General features: G+C 36.8%; 1 protein-coding gene across 1 annotated transcript in view; it reads left to right on the top strand.

Annotated features, from left to right (window-relative positions):
* The window catches only part of LOC118768096, a 28,936-nt gene that overhangs the window by 4,112 nt on the left and 4,824 nt on the right, over window positions 1–20,000 (top strand). Inside the window, exons 2-4 of the mRNA XM_036513907.1 lie at window positions 12,377–12,739; window positions 15,207–15,566; window positions 18,166–18,318. Coding sequence (XP_036369800.1) covers window positions 12,377–12,739; window positions 15,207–15,566; window positions 18,166–18,318 — 876 coding nt within the window. The remainder of the gene's footprint in view (window positions 1–12,376; window positions 12,740–15,206; window positions 15,567–18,165; window positions 18,319–20,000) is intronic.

Raw genomic sequence — 20,000 nt, 5'->3', positions numbered from 1 at the left:
TTATGACTTACCTGTATAATATCCTGTATAATCTTGTAACTGACCTGTATAAGTTCGTGACACAGTGAAGCGTTTCCCCAGATTAGAAAGCTTAGTGCTCGTGAGCAAAGATTACAAAGACAAAATTGTGGTCCCTTGTGATAAAATTAATGCGAACCCTAATTATATAATATGATCCTTAACGAATTTTGGGAACTACCAAATCTTACAAAAGGTCTATAGGAAGATACTTGGGGACATTCCCGACTCATATAGACTTATAGGGTCGGTTTTCCTGGATCATATGTATACCCCATCCCATTGGACAGGACGTCGGAGGATTATTATTTTTGTCAGCGGAATGGATTGGAATAACATGAAATAAATGCTTTGATCAAGAGCGCAACACATCGGCCGGTTCAGGAATCGAAACTACAATCTTTAGGTCATGAATACAATACCCCAACCAGTGAGCTATGCGCCTCCTCGATAGCTAGGTTATCATAATTAATGTAGTAAAACATAATATTTTAAATTATCAACTCACGAATTTAATTAGTTTATTTACAATTGCTAAATTTTCTTTCCATTTATTTCCTTGAGGTCCCAGCTTATTCTGCGACTTACTTAATGACACAGTTCACATGGTGTCAGTAACCAGGTCGCAGTTGCGGGTTTAACAGTTTTTGCGAGTTTTTAAATAACTAACAAGACAGACTTGGTCGTCACTCGCAAGCGAGGAGGACCTAGCGCGTTGTATCATGCTTTCGTTAATTGTTTCATGTGCCTATATAGCCACATTTCTTAAATGAATGTGCAGAAGTGGGTGTGTGGGAAGTAGCTCGCTTACCAACCACCTGGTTCCGGGTTCAGTCCTACTGCACTTTGGCACCATGGGCAAGTGTCTTCTACTATAGCCTCGGGCCGACCAAAGCCTTGTGAATGGATTTCGTAGACGGAAACTGAAAGAAGCCCGTCGTATATATATATATATATATATATGTGTGTGTGTGTGTGTGTGTGTGTGTGTGTGTGTGTGTGTGTGTGCATGCGTGCGTGTGTGTGTGTGTGTGTGCGTGCGTGTGTGTGTGTGTGTCTGTGTTTGTCCCTCCACCATCTCTTGACAATAGAATAAGTACAAGCTTTATAAAGAATAAGTCCTGGGGTCGATTTGTTCGACTAAAAGTGGTGCTCCAGCATGGCCGCAGTCAAATGAATGAAACAAGTTATAGAATATGGACAAATAAATTTATTTATATACATAAATATATATACACACAATATATATAAAGGGTAAAGACGCCCTTCGGTCATGAATGACTATGGGATTGCACCTAGAAAGTTACTCTCCTAGACACAAGTCCGGGCAAGGTTGTTTATGGAAGACCAGCAGTCGCCCATGCATACCAGCCTCCCCTCTCCACGCCACCAGTGTTATCCAAGGGAAAGACAAAGGTCGATACAGCTTGGCACCAGTGACGTCGCAACTCATTTCTACAGGTGAGTGAACTGGAGCAACGTGAAATAAAGTGCTTTGCTCAAGAACACAACACGCAGCCCGGTCCGGGATTCGAGCTCATAACCTCACGATCGTAAGCTCGACGCTCTAACCACTGAGCCATGCGCCTTCACATATATATATATATATATATATATATATATATATATATATATATATATATATATATATATATATATATATATATATATATATATATATATATATATATATATATATATATATATATATATATATATATATATATATATATATATATATATATATATATATATATATATATATATATATATATATATATATATCTATATATATATATATATATATATATATATATATATATATATATATATATATATATACATATATATACATATATATATATATATATATATATATATATACTATCTATATATGTATCTATCTATCTATCTATCTATCTATCTATCTATCTATCTATCTATCTATCTATCTATCTGTGTCTGTCTGTCTGTCACTCTATCTATATATCTATCTATGTCTGTCTGTTTTTTCTCTATCTGTCTATGTGTGTGTATCTTCGAGTCTGTGTTTGTCTCCCACCACCGCTTGCCAACCGGTGTTGGGGTGTTTACATCCCTGTAACTTAGCGGTTCGGCGAAAGGGCCCGTCAGAATAAGTAACAGGCTTTAGCAAATAAGTACTGGCGTCGTTTTGTTCGACTAAAATCCTTCATGGCGTTGCCCCTGCATGGCCGCTGTGTAATGACTGAAACAAGTATAAAATAAAAAAGTAAAGGCATACATATGTATATGTGTATATACATTCTTTTATTCTTTTACTTGTTTCAGTCATTTGACTACGCCCATGCTGGAGCACCGCCTTTAGTCGAACAAATCGACCTCAGGACTTATTCTTTGTAAGAAGCCAAGTAATTATTCTATCGGCTCTCTTGCCGAATCGCTATGTTATGGGGACGTAAACACGCCAGCATCGGTTGTCAAGTGGTGGTGGGGGCCAAACTCAGGCACACACACGACAGGCTTCTTTCAGTTTCCGTCCACCAAATCCACTTACAAGGCTTTGGTCGGCCCTAAGCTACAGTAGAAGACAAGGTGCGACGCTGTGGGACTGAACCTAGAACCATGTGATTAGGAAGCAAGCTTCTTACCACACTGCCATGCCTGCACCTACATATATATATATATATATATATATATATATATATATATATATATATATATATATATATATATATATATATATATATATATATATATATATATATATATATATATATATATATATATATATATATATATATATATATATATATATATATATATATATATATATATAGTTCTTTTTAATCAGGGACAAGTAGACCCGACACCGTTCGGTAATCGGTTCGCATTCAAAGCCAGTGAACAGTAATTTTACGAAACCGGTATGCCTTTGAATGACTTTTATTACTTTTATTCCTATCTCAATTCATCTAATTGTATATATTTATCGTTACTTTTCATAAAATGCCTTTACTTTTTTTGATTTCCAATGTGCATTTTCGGTTTTTTTTCTTTTTACTTTCCCCTTACATTTCCACGTGTAGATTCTATTTTCTTTTTGTAACATATTTCTATTATATATATATACATATATATATATATATATATATATATATAATATATATATATATATATATATATATATATATATATATATATATATATATATTTATATGTATGTAGGTATGTATGTATATCTATATGTATGTAGGTATGTATATTTATATGTATGTATGTATATTTATATGTATGTATGTATGTATGCATGCATGTATGTATGTATGTATGTGTGTATATTAGTCATCAGGCAGGTGCCCTCCCTCTGATCATGACTTGCAAAGAGTCTTCAATTCCCTCTGTATTACACTGCGAGCATACAATCAGCCGAACCCTAGTTTTTCTGTTCATTCTTTGATAACATCCGTTCACGAACGTCTTCGACGACCGCTTGTTTCCTTCCCCTCCACATATCTGGTCAGGATGGTCTTAAAGAAGTTAAACGGAATTACTCAGGAGATTAAAGATTACAAACACAATGGGTTCTCTCGTTGCTAGGTCAGGTGACAATGTAGGACACGAATCGACGTGGTAGTTGTCGAGTGAGTAACGTTTGCTACAGTTGCAAAAATGTTTGCTCATGTACACGAAAGATGGGATTAAGGTCGTAGTTTTTGATTGGCGACAAGGACAGCGAATACTTGACATTACGAACAGGAAATGCCCCCCCCCCCACCAAATAAATAAAACCAAGTGAAATTACTTTTTCGAAATTCAACGATCGTTATCGCAAAAGAGTATGAAATGGCTGCTCCCTTGAGGGAACAAGGAGGGATTGTTTTAAGAGGATTATTATGCTTGGTTAAACGTCCATAGAAAGGGTTGAATGACGTAAGTTTGCATTATTTAAAACATTTAGGTGACATCTGGTGATATTAATCTTTTAATGAAGCTTCTTTTATATCTTGTTTTACTATAGGAGTAATTTTCCTTTCTTTCTCTGTGTACAGTCACCGAATAAAAAAAAGAAAGAAAAAGTATTTGAGTCTTTATGTATCGTTTATCTAAAATATTATGTATAGCATCCACTTGAGGATTTCTTTCGTGTTTTGGGTTTCAAAAGTGAGTTGGCAGTTTTGAATTAAAGTTATTAACAAATCTTAAGAGACGACTGATAGCAGAATTGGTGCTGCCAATAGTCTCTCCACAACACAATTGCTGCTGTCCTTCATAGTTTGTTCGTCAATAGGATGTGGTTCGTTCAATGTTGACTTCATTTTGTTTGTGCTAGAGTCAATCCGGAACATGAAATAATCAAAAACGAAAATCTTCATTGCTTATTCTTGCCATGCAAGAGTTTTCCTTCTTCGCAACTGCAAATTCTTCCATCATGCATTATTAAAAATGCTGAAGGCGGCGAGCTGGCAGAATCGTTAGCACGCCGGGCTAAATGCATAGCAGTATTTTGTCTGTCTTTACATTCTGAGTTCAAATTCCGCCGAGGTCGACCTTGCCTTTCATCCTTTCTGGGTCAATAAATTAAGTACCAATTTGCGTACTGGGGTCGATCTAATCGATTGCCACCCCCCCCGCAAAATTTCGGGCCTTGTACCTAGAATAGAAAAGATTATTAAAAATGCTGTATACCAATGTGTGAAATGTGCCAAAGTCATTAAAACTGTTCAATGTTAAGTGTAGTTTCGATTCTGCCACAAAACAACTTTGTGAGAATTACTTTTTTTTCTTTCATTCAATTTTTACGATTTCCTTTTAATGAAATATCAAAATTAGTTTTATTTATTTAAAATTTGAATCACAATATAATTCCAAGGAAACAAAGAAAGAGAAAAACGGGGTGGATTAAGACGCAGAAGATGTGGGGAGGGAATAGATCCCAAAACAAATGGCGTGTTCAGCCGCACCCTGAGGACATAACCGCAATGGCGTTGCCGCGGAGAATGGCCAGCAACATTCGCTACAGCAGCCACCCCACCTTGCGAAGCTCATTTCTCAGACGGGGTGCAGAGATTTTGTGTCCCTCGTCGTCTTGTTACGTAACTCTTCACCAGCCATTCCATACAAATTACTGTTTTGTCAAAGGAGAAGTTTTTCCATTATTTTGTAGCATTTTAAGCCAATCAAGCGTCTAATTCTTAAAATACCAAAAGCGGCTCAAATTCAGTTTATTTAATCACACATAAAACTGCTAAGTGATATTTACTCTTCAAATTCTTTTCCTGACTAGGGTCGGAAACAGTTTTTCTTCCACTGTAAACATGGCATGTATCCACTATGCTAAGAGATCAACTCTAAATTTTATGCCCCAGGAAACAGCTCGAGATATTTATGTCCATAGATCTAGTCTCAGCTCGTTACACAAACCAAAAAACTCTCATCAAGAAAGACATCCTGCAACACTCGAATTAATCTCAAAAGCTCTAGACTCAGAACTAAATCAATACGGCCTCATGGTTGCTGTACAATTATAAAAACTCAAATGCTTCCGTTATTTACCCAAACACGGAATGTCTTGCAAGTTTTGAGTCGAAGTAACCTCAGGCATTACAAAGTTTAGAATGGCCAGTTTTTCCTGACCGTTAACCCACATCACTATCATCAGTTACAGTAATTCCCCACAAGCAATTTCTTTTTATTGTAATGGCCAGGGAATGGTCTTGAGTGCCTAAGACCACAACACAGCAAAGACGCTTGACAGGAATCAGGCATTGTTCTCTTAGCTTCACTTATACCATTCATCAATATCCGTAATTCTCTGCGAATAATTCTAAAGCCATTTTCAAGATCGATATTTCAAACGGTTTTAATTGATTCGGTGAAGACGCGTGGCCTCGTAGCCTCGTGGTTAAGCGATTCCACTTATAATCGCCTCGTAGCCACATGGTTAAGCTATTCCGTTCACAATCGCAAGATTGATGTTTCGATCCCCGGAGCAGGCGATGCATTGTGTTCTTGAGTTAAATATTTCATTTGAAGTTGCTCCAGTCCACTCATCTGTAAATATGAACAACACTTCGACGGACTCGTGTCCAATTGCTCCAGGAAAAACGTGGTAACCGATCCTAGGAGCCCAAGGACTCGAGACATTACTTTTAATTGATTCGTCCCAAAGACTGTCTTTCAGATATACATTTATTCATCCAGGATCGCCTTCTTGTCTGTTATTCAGATTGAATCGTACATCTTCTGAATTGCTTTAGCACTTGATGGTGCTGGGAGATGAGTGCCAACTGGGCTGGTTGCTCCGTACGTTGACGGTGCAGCGCCTCTCCCTAAACAATATGGTTGGTGTTATTGTTGTTTGGCCCAGATCCACTCATGAGTTTTTGTGTTGCATATGCGTGTATAAATATGTACAAATTAATGTCTATCTATCTATCTATCTATCTATCTATCTATCTATCTATCTATCTATCTATCTATCTATCTATCTATCTATCTATCTATCTATCTATCTATCTATCTATCTATCCAATTGAGTGAAACCTTGGCCATGTCTCTTCTACAATACCCTCGGGCTGACCAAAAACTCATGAGTCGAATTTGTAGACGGAAACTGAAAGAAACCTGTCGTGTACGTGTGTGTGTATATATATATATATATATACATATATATATATATATATATATTATATATATATATATATATATATAATATATATATATATATATATAGTAAATCCACCCCCACCCCAAAAAAATGAAGAACAAACACAATAAAAAACAACGTGAAGACGTGGTACATGTAACGTATTAGCAGACGCTCAGGGAAGGAAAGAAAGATGAGTGGATTTGATAGACGGAAACTAAAAGAAGCCAGTCGTTTATATATATATATATATATATATATATATATATGTATATGTTTGTGTGTTTGTGTTTGTCCTCTCCCCACCAACACCGCTTGACAACCGATGCTGGTGTGTTTACATTGCTGTAACTTAGCGGTTCGGCAAAAGACCGATAGAATAAGTACTAGGTTTCTTACAAAGAATAAGTCCCGGGGTCGTCTATTTGTTCGACAAAAGACGGTGCTCCAGCATGGCCGCAGTCAAATGACTGCAACAAATAAAAAATAAAAATACATAAATAGAAAAACTACTACGTCAGCCAAAATAAATAACTGATAACAAAATAAATAAACAAAATATCTAGAAACAGCTGCCTAATCCATTTTTAATTATATAACCTCATCTAAAACATTACGAATACACACAATAAGAATCCCTTAATCCACCCTAATCTTTGTTTACACTTTTATACGCAAAACTCGTTCAATATATATTTCCTTGTCTGGTCATTAACTCACTTACTAACAATTTAACCTTAACCGTATATTAGATTTAACCTTATTTCATCGACCCCGAAAGGATAAAAGATAATGTCAACCTCAGCGAGATTTGAACTCAAAAATGTAAAATATTAGTCATAAAAGGAATGGTTTCTTATTTAGGCAAAATAAAGGCCAGAAATTTCAAGGATAGAGAACAGACGATCATTTCGACCCATGAACTTGACTGGTACTTTATTATATCAATCCTGGAGAGATGAAAGGAGGCGAGCTGGCAGAAACGTTAGCACGCCGAGCGAAATGCTCAGCAGTATTTTGTCTGTCACTACGTTCTGAGTTCAAATTCCGCCGAGGTCGACTTTGCCTTTCATCCTTTCGGGGTCGATAAATTAAGCACCAGTTACGCACTGGGGTTGATCTAATCAACTTAATCCGCTTGTCTGTCCTCTCTGTGTTTAGCCCCTTGTGGGTAGTAAAGAAATAGGTATTTTGTCCGTCACTGCTTTTTGGGTTTAAATTTGACCGAGGTCGACTTCGACTCTCATCTTTATCGAAGTCGATAAAATAAGTACCACGGGGTTGATGTAATCAACTTATCTCTTCCCTCGAAATTGTTGGCCTCGTGCCAAAATTGGAAACCATTATTTCAGCAACAACAATACAAAGGTGTCGATCTGACAGAATCTTTAGTTGATCATACACTGCTTATTTCATTCTCTATGATCATGTCTGGTCTTTTTGCTTCAATAGTATGGCGAAGTCCCACAAGATTTTGTAAAGCCCATGGTTCGTGTTCCTACCACTTTTCTGTTGCTTTGAAGCAGCACACCCGACTATCATCCCAATGTACTCGTCGGCCTACACAGTCAATTTATTTATAATTTCTTCTTCTTCTTCTTCTTCTTCTTCTTCTTCTTCTTCTTCTTCTTCTTCTTCTTCTTCTTCTTCTTCTTCTTCTTCTTCTTCTTCTTCTTCTTCTTATTATTATTATTATTGTTATTATTATTATTATCATTATTATTATTATTTTATGTTTGACCTTTGCATTACATTTGTACAAGTTGGCTCAAAGTCTCATCCAGAGACCTCAAGAGACAAGTTGGAAGTTCATGTTGGTGTTATGCCCAGGGTGCCATATATTTGGTTTTGTACATAGCATTGTTCTAGAGAATGTTAAGGAAACATAAGAAAATTATGAGTTTGCTTTAAAATTTGAGATTACATAGACTGTATTTTACGTAGCATATGGGCAATTCCCATGAGCACTATCTTTTAAATTTCTGCCATTTTGGGGCTGCCTGGTATATGAGCTAGGTAGGAATCAGCCCCTTTAGCTATTATTCCTAGGGCACCTATGACAACAGGTATTGTCTTAGTCTTCAGGTTCCACATTTTATCAATTTCTGTTTCAAGATCTTTATACTTGCTCAGTTTTTGTTAGGTCTTGACAGATACATTTACGTCGATTGGGATAGTCATATCAATGAGGAGGCATGATTTTGGTCTGAAGTCTTTCTATATAAGGTCTGGGCTATTCGCATCTATCTTTCTGTCAGTTTGAATGGTAAAGTTCTAGAGGAGTGAGATGTGATCATTCCCTCCTCCTCCTCCTCCTCCTCCTCCTCCTCCTCCTCCTCATCATCATCATCATCATCATCATCATCATCATCATCATCATCATCATCATCATCATCATCATCATCATTATTATTGAATGAGAGAGCAGTGCAGGCCATCAAAGTGACACTGGGGTACAAATATACGAAGCTCAATATACACATAATGACTATCCGTCTGATAAGGGTACACCAAGCACATGCATCACAACCATGTGCACGATATGTTGATCTCACATCAAGATAAACAGCGCATGACTTTGCAGGTGGGGGCCTAGTTAGAATTTTCTTCAGCTCGAGTAGCTCATCCCGCTCAGAAGGTCCCTGTTTAAGGATGTTGAACAAAAAAACCCATGTTTATCAAAGGTGAATAATTCAAACCCAAAATAATTCTCAACACATGGCTATGATGCTTCCCCCACTATTATTATTATTATTATTATTATTATTATTATTATTATTATTATATTATTATTATTATTATTATTATTATTCAGTAGTTTTATTTTTATAGCGTGCTTTCACTTCACTACCGAGCGCAGCTCTGTGTGCCTTGGGTATGTGCTGTGATTTGTTGTGATGCTCTGATGGTTATTGTATGGAAAGTGTTCTGCGTAGGATGTGTGCAGTGCCTAGTAGTGCAATTTTCTGTATGTTATATGTGTTTGTAAGTCCTGGTGTTTTTGTTATGTATTTGTCTGAATATTTTTTTTATCATGCCTAATGCACCTACTATGATAGGAATTGTTTCTGTTTTCAGGTTCCACATTCTAGTTACCTCTATTTCCAGGTCTTTGTATTTTGAGAGTTTCTCCATTTCTTTTAGAGACACGTTGTCATCTGCCGGTATTGATACATCAATTAGAAAGCATTTTTTTTCTTCATGATCTCTGACAACTATATCTGGTCTGTTGGCCTTAATTTCTCTATCTGTGTGTATCGGCATATCCCAGAGTATGGTTGCTTTCTCGTTTTCTGTGACCTTTTCTGGTGTGTGCCTATACCATCTTTTTTCTGTTGTTATTCCATAATGTTGGCATAGCTTCCAATATATGTAGGTTCCAACTCTGTCATGTCTGTGAATATATTCCTTCTTAGCTAGGACTGGGCAGCTAGAGATAATATGATTTATTGTTTCTTGTCCATCTCCACATATTCTGCAGTTACTTGTAATATTTCTTTTCATTACATGTTTTTGGTAATTTCTGGTGGGGAGGCTTTGGTCTTGTGCTGCAATTAAAAATCCCTCTGTTTCTGCTTTGAGTCCTGAACTTCTCAACCATTGCTGGGATTTTTCTTTGTCTATTTCTTTTGCGTTTAGTTTAGTGCAGTATTTACCATGAAGGGGCTTTTCTTGCCATCGTTTTATCATGGCTCGTTGCTGTTCTATTTTTAGTTTGGATTTCATTTGTTTATAGCTTTGTTGTTTCTTCATCATCTTCTTCTTCTTCTTTGTGTTTATTAGGTGGTATGATTTCATGTTTGTATTTGTCAGCTTCCTTAAATACTGAGAACAGTTTTTTGTTTGCTCGTGTTTTGCTGCTATCTGGATCAGTTTTCCTTCCTTCTGAAGTAGGTATTTTTGCAGTCCTATGGTGGTTATTTTATAGTAGTTTTCCAGCTGTATAAGGCCTCTACCACCTTCTATACGTTGTATATATAGTCTTTCTATGTCAGATTTTGGGTGATGCATCCTAGATCCTGTCAGTATTTTCTTGTTTTCCTATCTATTTTGGACAGTTCATTTCGTGTCCAGTTAAGGATGTTGTAGCTGTAACTTATAACTGGGACAGCTAAAGTGTTGATACCTATTATCTTGTTTTTAGCATTGAGCTCTGTTTTTAGTATTGATCTAACTCGTCTATAATATTCTTTTTTTATTTTCTCTTTCAGTTGTGTGTGTTGTGTCTTATCTAGTTCATGGATTCCTAAGTATTTGTAAGTTTGGCTTTGGTCTAATTCTTTTATTTCATTGGTTTTATCTAGTGTGATGCTTACTTTGGCGCATTTTTCTAATCCAAATTTTATATCTATTTCTTTGGTAAATCCATGAACTGTCTTTAAAAGTGTTTCCAGCTGTTTGTCATTTGCAGCGTATAGTTTTAGGTCATCCATATATAAAAGGTGGCTGATCGTTTTGCCGTAACATTTATATCCGCATCCAGTTCTATTTAGCATATCAGATAGAGGTGACAGTGCCAAGCAGAAAAGGAGTGGAGAGAGCGTGTCTCCCTGGAATATTCCTTTTCTAATGGGGATGTCTTTGGTTTTCATGAGTCCCTCTTTTGTTTGGAGGTGTAGGACTGTTTGCCATTTATTCATAGAGTGCTCTATGAATTTTATGATTGTTGGTGCTACTTTGTTAATGGCTAGTGTTTCGAGGATCCATGTGTGAGGGATGCTATCAAACGCCTTTTTGTAGTCAATCCAGGCCATACTGAGGCCTTTCTTCTTTCTGTGGCTGTCTTCAGTTATGGCTTTATTAATCATTAGTTGATCTTTACAGCCATATGAGCCCTTGCGGCATCCTTTCTGCTCTTCTGGGAACAGTTTATTATTATTATTATTATTATTATTATTATTATTATTATTATTATATTATTATTATTATTATTATTATTATTATTATTATTATTATTATTTTTAAGGCAGCGAGCTGGCAGAATCGCTACATCCTGAGTTTAAATTCCGTCGAGGTCGATTTTGCCTTTCATTCTTTCGGGGTCGATGAAATAAGTACCAGTTAAACACTGGGGTCGAGGTAATCGGCTTACCCCCTTACCCTTGTGTTGTAATTTGAAATTATTATTATTATTGTATTAAAACTCACAGCTTATTTTGCTGAGTATAATGGAAAGTGTCAGCTGTCCACAGCCAGCAGACTAAGGTGGCATTTGTTTACTGGTCATGCTTCAAGAAGCCTCCGAAGAATTCTTGCAAACCCAAACAATTGCGAATTCTTCTTCTTCTTCTTCTTCTTCTCTTCTTCTTCTTCTTTTTTTCTCCTCCTCCTCCTCCTTCTGTTGCTGCTGCTGCTGCTGCTGCTGCTGCTGCTGCTACTACTACTACTACTACTACTACTACTACTACTACTACTACTACTACTATGTCTTCGTCTTGTTGTTGTTGTTCTTCTTCTCGTTCTTCTCATTCTTCTTCTTTTTTCTTCTTCTTCTTCTTCCTGTTGTTGTTGCTGTTGTTGTAGTCGAAGACATTATTAGTGAGAGGTGTTAATCATTATCGATCCTACCTCTGTCCGTAATCAGATCAATATTGACGTATGTCTGTATACTTACGTAGATAACAATGTTGAGAATAATTAACAAGAAATTTTGTCACTTTTATATTAACATTCACGAAAAACTAAACATGATTTTCTATAATGTTTTCTATCAATTTTTCGTTTTCACAGGGAGTCCATTTTTGAACGTCACCCAGTGTTACGGCATTAACACGCATCTCCTGGAAATAGAATGCCAAAACCATAACGAAGAAGTCGTCTTGAATTCTTTGAAACTTGGAAGTAAACAGCTCCAAACGAACTGTACAGAATCGAAATCAGATACAAACTTCTGTTGTCAATGGGATTCCGTGAATGATTGTTACTTTATTTACGGTCAACCCTTAACTCCGACGGACGAGAAATTCCGAAAATGTCATGGAAAATCCCAATGCTGGTTTATTGTAGACTGGGCCTTAAATATTGATAAATGTCCCACTTCAAGGTTTGGCATGACCACACAGTACATGACTGCAGAATATCTGTGCGCAAAAAGTATGTAGGATTTCGCCTTCTATTTTATTTTTTTATTCTATTATTCTTTTATTTGTTTCAGTCATTTGACTGCGGCCATGCTGGAGCACCGCCTTTAGTCGAGCAAATCGACCGCAGGACTTCTTCTTTGTAAGCCTATCGGTGTCTTTTGTCGAACTGCTAAGTTACGGGGACGTAAATACCCCTGCATCGGCTGGCAAGCAATGGTGGGGGGACAAACAAAGACACACTCACACACACACACATACACACACACACACACACACACACACACACACACACACACACTCACACACACATATATACGACGGGTTTCTTTCAGTTTCCGTCTACCAAATCCACTCACAAGGATTTGATCGGCCCGAGGCTATAGTAGAAGACACTTCCCCAAGGTACCACGCAGTGGGACTGAACCCGGAACTATGTGGTTGGTAAGCATGCTATTTACCACACAGCCACTCCTACGCCTATATATTTATATATTTATTTCATTTTTGAACCTGTTTTGCAATAATTTTGATGTGTAAAGATCATAGAAATAGGAAGAAAAAGTTATGAAAATTTACTTAATAATAAAACTAAAATTGAAGTGAATTACAACCAATGCGTGTGGAGGTATTAGCAGTATGACCCTCCTAAATTACAACAATATTCAATTTAAAATAGGCACGCAGCTCAGAACGATCAAAATAACGTTATATACATTTATATGTAACCCGCTCCTGTACACTAAATTATCGTTGACGTTCGCTGCGATACTCTTGTTTCCGAGGAAAATTTCTCTTTACACATTTCGTGTGTAAAAACCCGTCGAGTCGAGTTCCGAATTTTGTTAGCAGATTGTCAGACACGTGTTTCGGCGGGATTGTGTCTCCTTAGCGATAGACACCGTTTCAGTCGCAATTTCCGTTCCTTTATGTAAACAGTGAAAAATAAATTTACTGGAGTGTACTGAGTCTTTGCTAAGCTGTAATTTATTTATAATAGGCATGCAAAGCAGTGACTATCAAAATATCGATGTGCACATTTATATTTTGTATCCTTCGGTGCACCAGATTGTAGAAGGCGTTTTGGTCTACAAGACCTCGTTAGTTTATTTGATCTGCTGACAAAAAATTTTACGTGTACGTCAAAGTCATATATCAGTAACAAGGAACTGCAGCCCCTCTCACAGTTTCCCTTCTTCACTCCTTTAAATATATCTACTTTCTCTATTACTCTTCAAACTCCTTCAGCCACCTTCTGCCATTCGTCCACATCTCTTTCTACATCAAGAATATATATCTTACTTTACTGTTCTCGCTGAATCCACCATCACAACTCTTCTCAATTCTCACTCTCAATTCTCGCACTCAACTCTCGCACTCATGTTGCTTGTGCATATATAGAAGCTTTTGAAGGTCATAGTTTCGCCCCTACACATATCCGCGACCGACTCATAGACACTCCAAATACCCTTGATCTCTTTCTCCCCTCCAAACCTAACTTCTACCACCCCCAAATCATTATGATCAGTGTAACATCATCACACACCACTTCCTGCGTCATACGGGCACTTCATGTCAGCTGATTGTGCGTTCCAATGACCCTGTTAGCCATCGTTTTATTGAACGCTCTTCCGGTATCTCAAAAAGGATTTCTTTCTTGTCCTGTCCTGCCCAGAAGGTGATGGTGAAAGGCTTTGATTGGAACACTTCTGTTTTGGACCCTTTATGTAGCTGATTGAGAGAGAAGAAAGAAGGGATAAATAGAGGGATAGAGATAGGGGGACGGGGTGTCAGAGAGAGAGAGAGAGAGAGAGAGAGAGAGAGAGAGAGAGAGAGAGAGAGAGAGAGAGAGAGAAGAGAGAGAGAGAAAGAGGTATAAAGACCTTACTGATCTCGAACCAGTTCCATTCAGTTCCTCTTGATTCACTTGACTCACTCCTTTTGTTGCACTTGACTCACGCCTCTCATCGTCCATATTGTGTCCATTCTCAACCTGCTGAGTTTCCTCCCTTTAGAATTCCTTCCCTATGTCTTTTTCCTTTGTGGAGACGTGTGCTTAATGGTTAGGGCGTTGAAGTATGATCGTAAGATTGCAGTTTCGATTTCTGGACCATGTAACGCGTTGTGTTCTTGAGTAAGACACTTCATTTCTCGTTGCTCCAGTCCACTCAGCTGGCAAAAATGAGTAACCGTGCGACGGATTGGCGTCCCGTCCAGGGGTGAATATATACACCACTGAAACCAAGAAAACGGCCCTATGGGTCTATATGACTCGGGAAGGAACTTATCTATGTTTTCTTGCAGCAATGTACAGATGGACGTAAGCAGCTCGACTTAACCATCAGTATAGAAGAAATTGCTGAAGCTATGGACACAATGTTTTCTTTCCTTTTCTCATATCAAACCGTTAAAAGAAATGGTAACCCTTTAAGTGAAAACAAAAGCATCGTTCTAAACTTGATGTATCTTTCTTTCCGCAGAATACGACATCATGGAAGTATGTTCTCCGACTGGTCCAGAAATGATATCTCGCCAGGGTAAACCAATTTATCTAAAATCTCCCGGATACCCTTACCTGAAGAAAGGGGCATGCAGGTGCAATATCCAGACAACAGGTCGTGTAAACCACCGGATCGAATTGAAAGCTATTAATGCAGAAATTAATTACCCACAATCCTTGTTTGTTTTTGATGAATCCGATACGACAAATTACCCAATGAAAAATATCACGTATGAAATGAATTTAAAGGGTCTCGATACAATCTATGTAGCGGACGGCACAAAACCTGGTATTAGTTTGTGGTATTTGCCCCAAAGAGAATTTGCTTTCTACTTTGTAGGTAAGTAGTCAGATTAAACACTTATATATATGCTCTGGTTTAGTTTAACATTTTGACAAGATCGTTATCTATGTATACACACACATATACACAGAGATAATTAGTATAAATATGATGAACAATAAAAAAAAGCCGACACAAGAAGAACAAAGTTCAATAAATAAGGTATTAAGCGTAACGCTTTAATGGAAAAAAAGAAAGTTATAACAAGAGTAGAAATTAATATTATTAAATAATATTATTAAATAATATCAATATCAACTAGTGGTCAGCATGCTTAAAAACGTCCGAAACGTTATAACTTTCTTTAAACATAAATAATATGAGAGGTCACTATATGGATCCCTTGTATGCTAAAAATAGACGTCAAACCGTCTTACCACTAAATCGGTGTTCTCAACTTATTAACATACTCGATGTTTACGAGCTAGACAAATGAAAAGAAATAAAAAGAAATAAGCATAGCATTTAATCAAGTGCTATATTTATTTCTTTTCAAGTGTCTAGCTTGTAAACATCGGGTGTGTTAGTAAGTTGAGAACACAGATATAGTGGTAAGACGGTTTGACGTCTATTTTTAGCATGCAAGGGATCCATATAGTGATCTCTCATATTTTCTCATATTTAAAGAAAGTTATAACATTTCGGACATTAATCCTTCATCATAAACGAGAACCGTAGAGGAGAGAGAAAGAGAAACGGTTAGTAAGAAAAGAAACGGATGAAAAGTTAGAAACCAGGTGATAATGCTGATAGGTGGGGAAGAGTTAAGACAGGAACGAAGGGTAGGTATATAAATGCACATTTGAGGGGTGTACTTGTGTCTGGAGTCGGATATAAGGGGAAACGGTGTGTGTATTTTAGTGTGATGTGTAGATGTGTGCAAGTGTAGAAGTATAGAGACGTAGGTTAGTGCACGTGTGTGAAATCTTGATGCATGGGCGTGTGTGGGGGTGTAAATGTTAAGTACATAATTGGTATGAAATCGTGAATGTGAAGAGATGAGAGCGGATGCAAGCGTGAACACAAAAGCATGATGCTTGTGAAGCAAATGGGACGGCAAGAGAAATATGGAAGGTGGGACTGATGTGTGTGTGGTGCAACTGTATTACAAAATTACTTTGTAATGAGCAACATTTTATATTTGGTGGAAGGTATAAGCTAAAAGAGGAAAAATATAGAAAAAGAGATAACTGTATGAATTTATACACACACACAGAGACGCACACTCACACACACACAGATATAGATATAGGTGTGCAGATTGATATAGATGTAGATATATGCATATAGACATGTATATGTGTGTATATATACATATGCATATACATACATGGGCTTATATAGATAGATATAGATAGATATGTGTATATATATATGTGTATATATATATATATATATATATATATATATATATATATATATATATATATATATATATATATATACACACACATATATATGCATATATATATATATATATATATATATATATATATATATAGATATATATATATATATATATATATATATATATATATATATATATATATACACACACACAAACATGTGCGTATACATGCACAGTGTTTCAGAAATTCCGGGTTGGTGTTCGGCGTGCTGGAAGACTACCGGGAGTGAGGGATCCCTTAGCTTTTATTAAAGTAATATCTCTAGCAGGTTACTCTGATATAAAACCAGAAATGCAGGGAATGGCATTGAACATTTTGTGGATCGTTTGTTTGTGCTTGAGATGATGGTGATCCCACATTCTTGGGTTTGCAAATCATATTGGACCTCAAGTAGGAGGGCGCTGCGGCGAACATGGAAGCTGCGGACCCGAACTTAGGTAAAGTCGACTGCTGGTGCAATAACCTTACGCATGGACAATAGTCAGTGGTGGTCTTCCTCGGTCACGATTGGACAACAATAATCAAATAAAAATGCACACACACACATACGTACATATATTAATTTATAAATTCTCATTGCCATTAGTTAATTAACGGAATGCGTATTTGGCAGATAATTAATTTCTGTACACTATAATTAACAGTCACTGGTGAGTTGTTAATAAACGTTGAAACTACAAATAAACCAGGTGGTATGTCTGTGCCAGCGTTTGGTAATGATATCCAAAACTGTTCACGAGCAAAACAAACAGAAATGAATCGAAAATACAACGTATCTAATTTTAAACTGTAAACAAGAAATAGTAGACAGTTCAACGTTTTGGTCAGCGGTCGTTCGTCAAGAAAAAAGCAAAGAACATAAAAGGATGGGCAAGTTCCACAAAACTAATGTTTTAGGATAAAAGTAATAAAACTACAAGTAATGTTTAAACCAATCAAATCGATTTTTTTTCTGGCCAAATGGGAAAAAAAGCAATAGCTTTATTACCACTTTTACTTTCCACCCTCAGACTAAATTACACTTCTATTAAACACACACAAACATATTTGATGCTGAGGTTTGAGTTGGTGTGTTTAATTTTTTGTTCTGTATGTTATGTCATATTTTTCCTAATAAAAATGTATTTTACATGTCGTAATTTCATATTAAATTCTTGACATATTTCCTTTCAAACAAATTTGTACAGTTAATTCATCGATCGAAACAACGATAAAGGTTTCCTGTTCACCTTTCAAGCGAGCAGAATTGTATTCCAAGATCGAACGTTCACGTTACCAATTGATAGAATTACAGACATCGAAGAATCTATCAAACGTCGCCATGTTATTTAACATAGATTGTAAGTAGAATTAACCAACTAATTAATTAAATTACCTATTTATTGTGCTTGTGAAGATCGATCTGATACTTTCGTTTTGACGATGAACACAGCAGTGACTCACGAGAACAACAGATGCGTTATATATATAATTATTTATTCTTTTGCTTGTTTCAGTCATTTGAATGCGGTCATGCTGTAGTCAAATATATACACATATATACACATACCGTATATATGTATATATACTATATATATATATATATAATATTATATATATATATTATATATATATATATATATATATATATATTATATATATATATATATATATATAAATTATATATATACATATACATTAATGTATGTACGTATGTGTGCGTGTGTTTATTCTTTGTACGCATAGTACTTATCAATCTGTCTCTTTTTGCAGAACCGCTAAGTTACGGGGTTGTAAACACACCAACATCGGTTGTAAAGCGATGGTGGAGGGGACAAACACAGACACAAATAACAAATAACAAACACACATACATACAAATATATGTATAGATATACGACAGGCTTCTTTCAGTTTCGGTCTACCAAATCCACTCACAAAGCTTTGGTCAGCTCGAGGCTAAACTAAGACGACACTTGCCGAAGGTGCCACGCAGTGGGACTGAACCCAGAGCCATGTGGTTGGGAAGCAAGCTTCTTATCAGACAGCCACTTCTATGCCTATATATATATATATATGTATATATATACACACGCGTTGTGTTCTTGAGCAAGACGCTTTATTTTCACGATTCTCCAGTCCAGACAGCTAGCAAAAATGAATTTAACTTCTATTTCAAAGAGCCATCTTTAAATACATCGCTGAATCTCCTGAGAACTATGTTAAGGGTACACTTGTCGGTGGAAGATTCAGCCACTTGTACGTTAACTCCATGAGCAAGCTGTTCCGTCGGTCGGATCAACTGGAATGTTCATCGTCGTAACCGACGGAGTGCCAGTCTTATAGTAAAGCTCCACCCCTACCTTGTCATACACCATGTCACATTGATTCTACCCGAGGTTTACGTTAAGAATATGATTTAGTCACATAGTATGTCACATTGATTTTCCCCAAGGATTGCATTAAAGGTGCGGGTCTGTGAAATACTCGGCCACTTACTCTTATACAACGAACAGGTTGTACAGTTGATCGATTGTCTGAATAGTCATCGTCGAAATCGACGTAGATCCACTTATTTTCACTTTGTTTACTGTGAATGAATACTTTAACTGTCGGGGCCGGTGTTTCACATGAAATTATTTTAGATAAGTTCATGAGAGAACAAAATAGATTTTGGTCAGATCAGATATCGGAGAGAGAGAGGTAGATAGTGAGAGAAAGAGAGGGAGAGAAAGATGGAGAGAGGGAGATAGAGTTAGAGAGAGGGAGAAAGAGGGAGGGAGAGAAAGGTAGGGACAGAGAGGTAGGGAGAGAGAGGGAGAGAGAGGGGGGAGAGAGAGATTGGGGGAGAGAGACAGAGACAGAGAAAGACAGAGGGAGAGAGAGATAGAGAGAGAGAGACAGAGAGAGACAGAGAGGCAAATAGAGACAGAGAAAGAGAGAGAGACAGAGAGAGAAAGAGAGGAAGGGGGGAAGAGTTTAGGACTACTTCGTTATTTCATTAATTGTCTTACACTCTACTCGAACAGAATTCAATACATCG

The sequence above is a fragment of the Octopus sinensis genome, linkage group LG2 (assembly GCF_006345805.1).
Source record: "Octopus sinensis linkage group LG2, ASM634580v1, whole genome shotgun sequence".
Lineage (NCBI taxonomy): Eukaryota > Metazoa > Mollusca > Cephalopoda > Octopoda > Octopodidae > Octopus > Octopus sinensis.
This window is presented reverse-complemented; position numbering and strand designations above follow the sequence as displayed.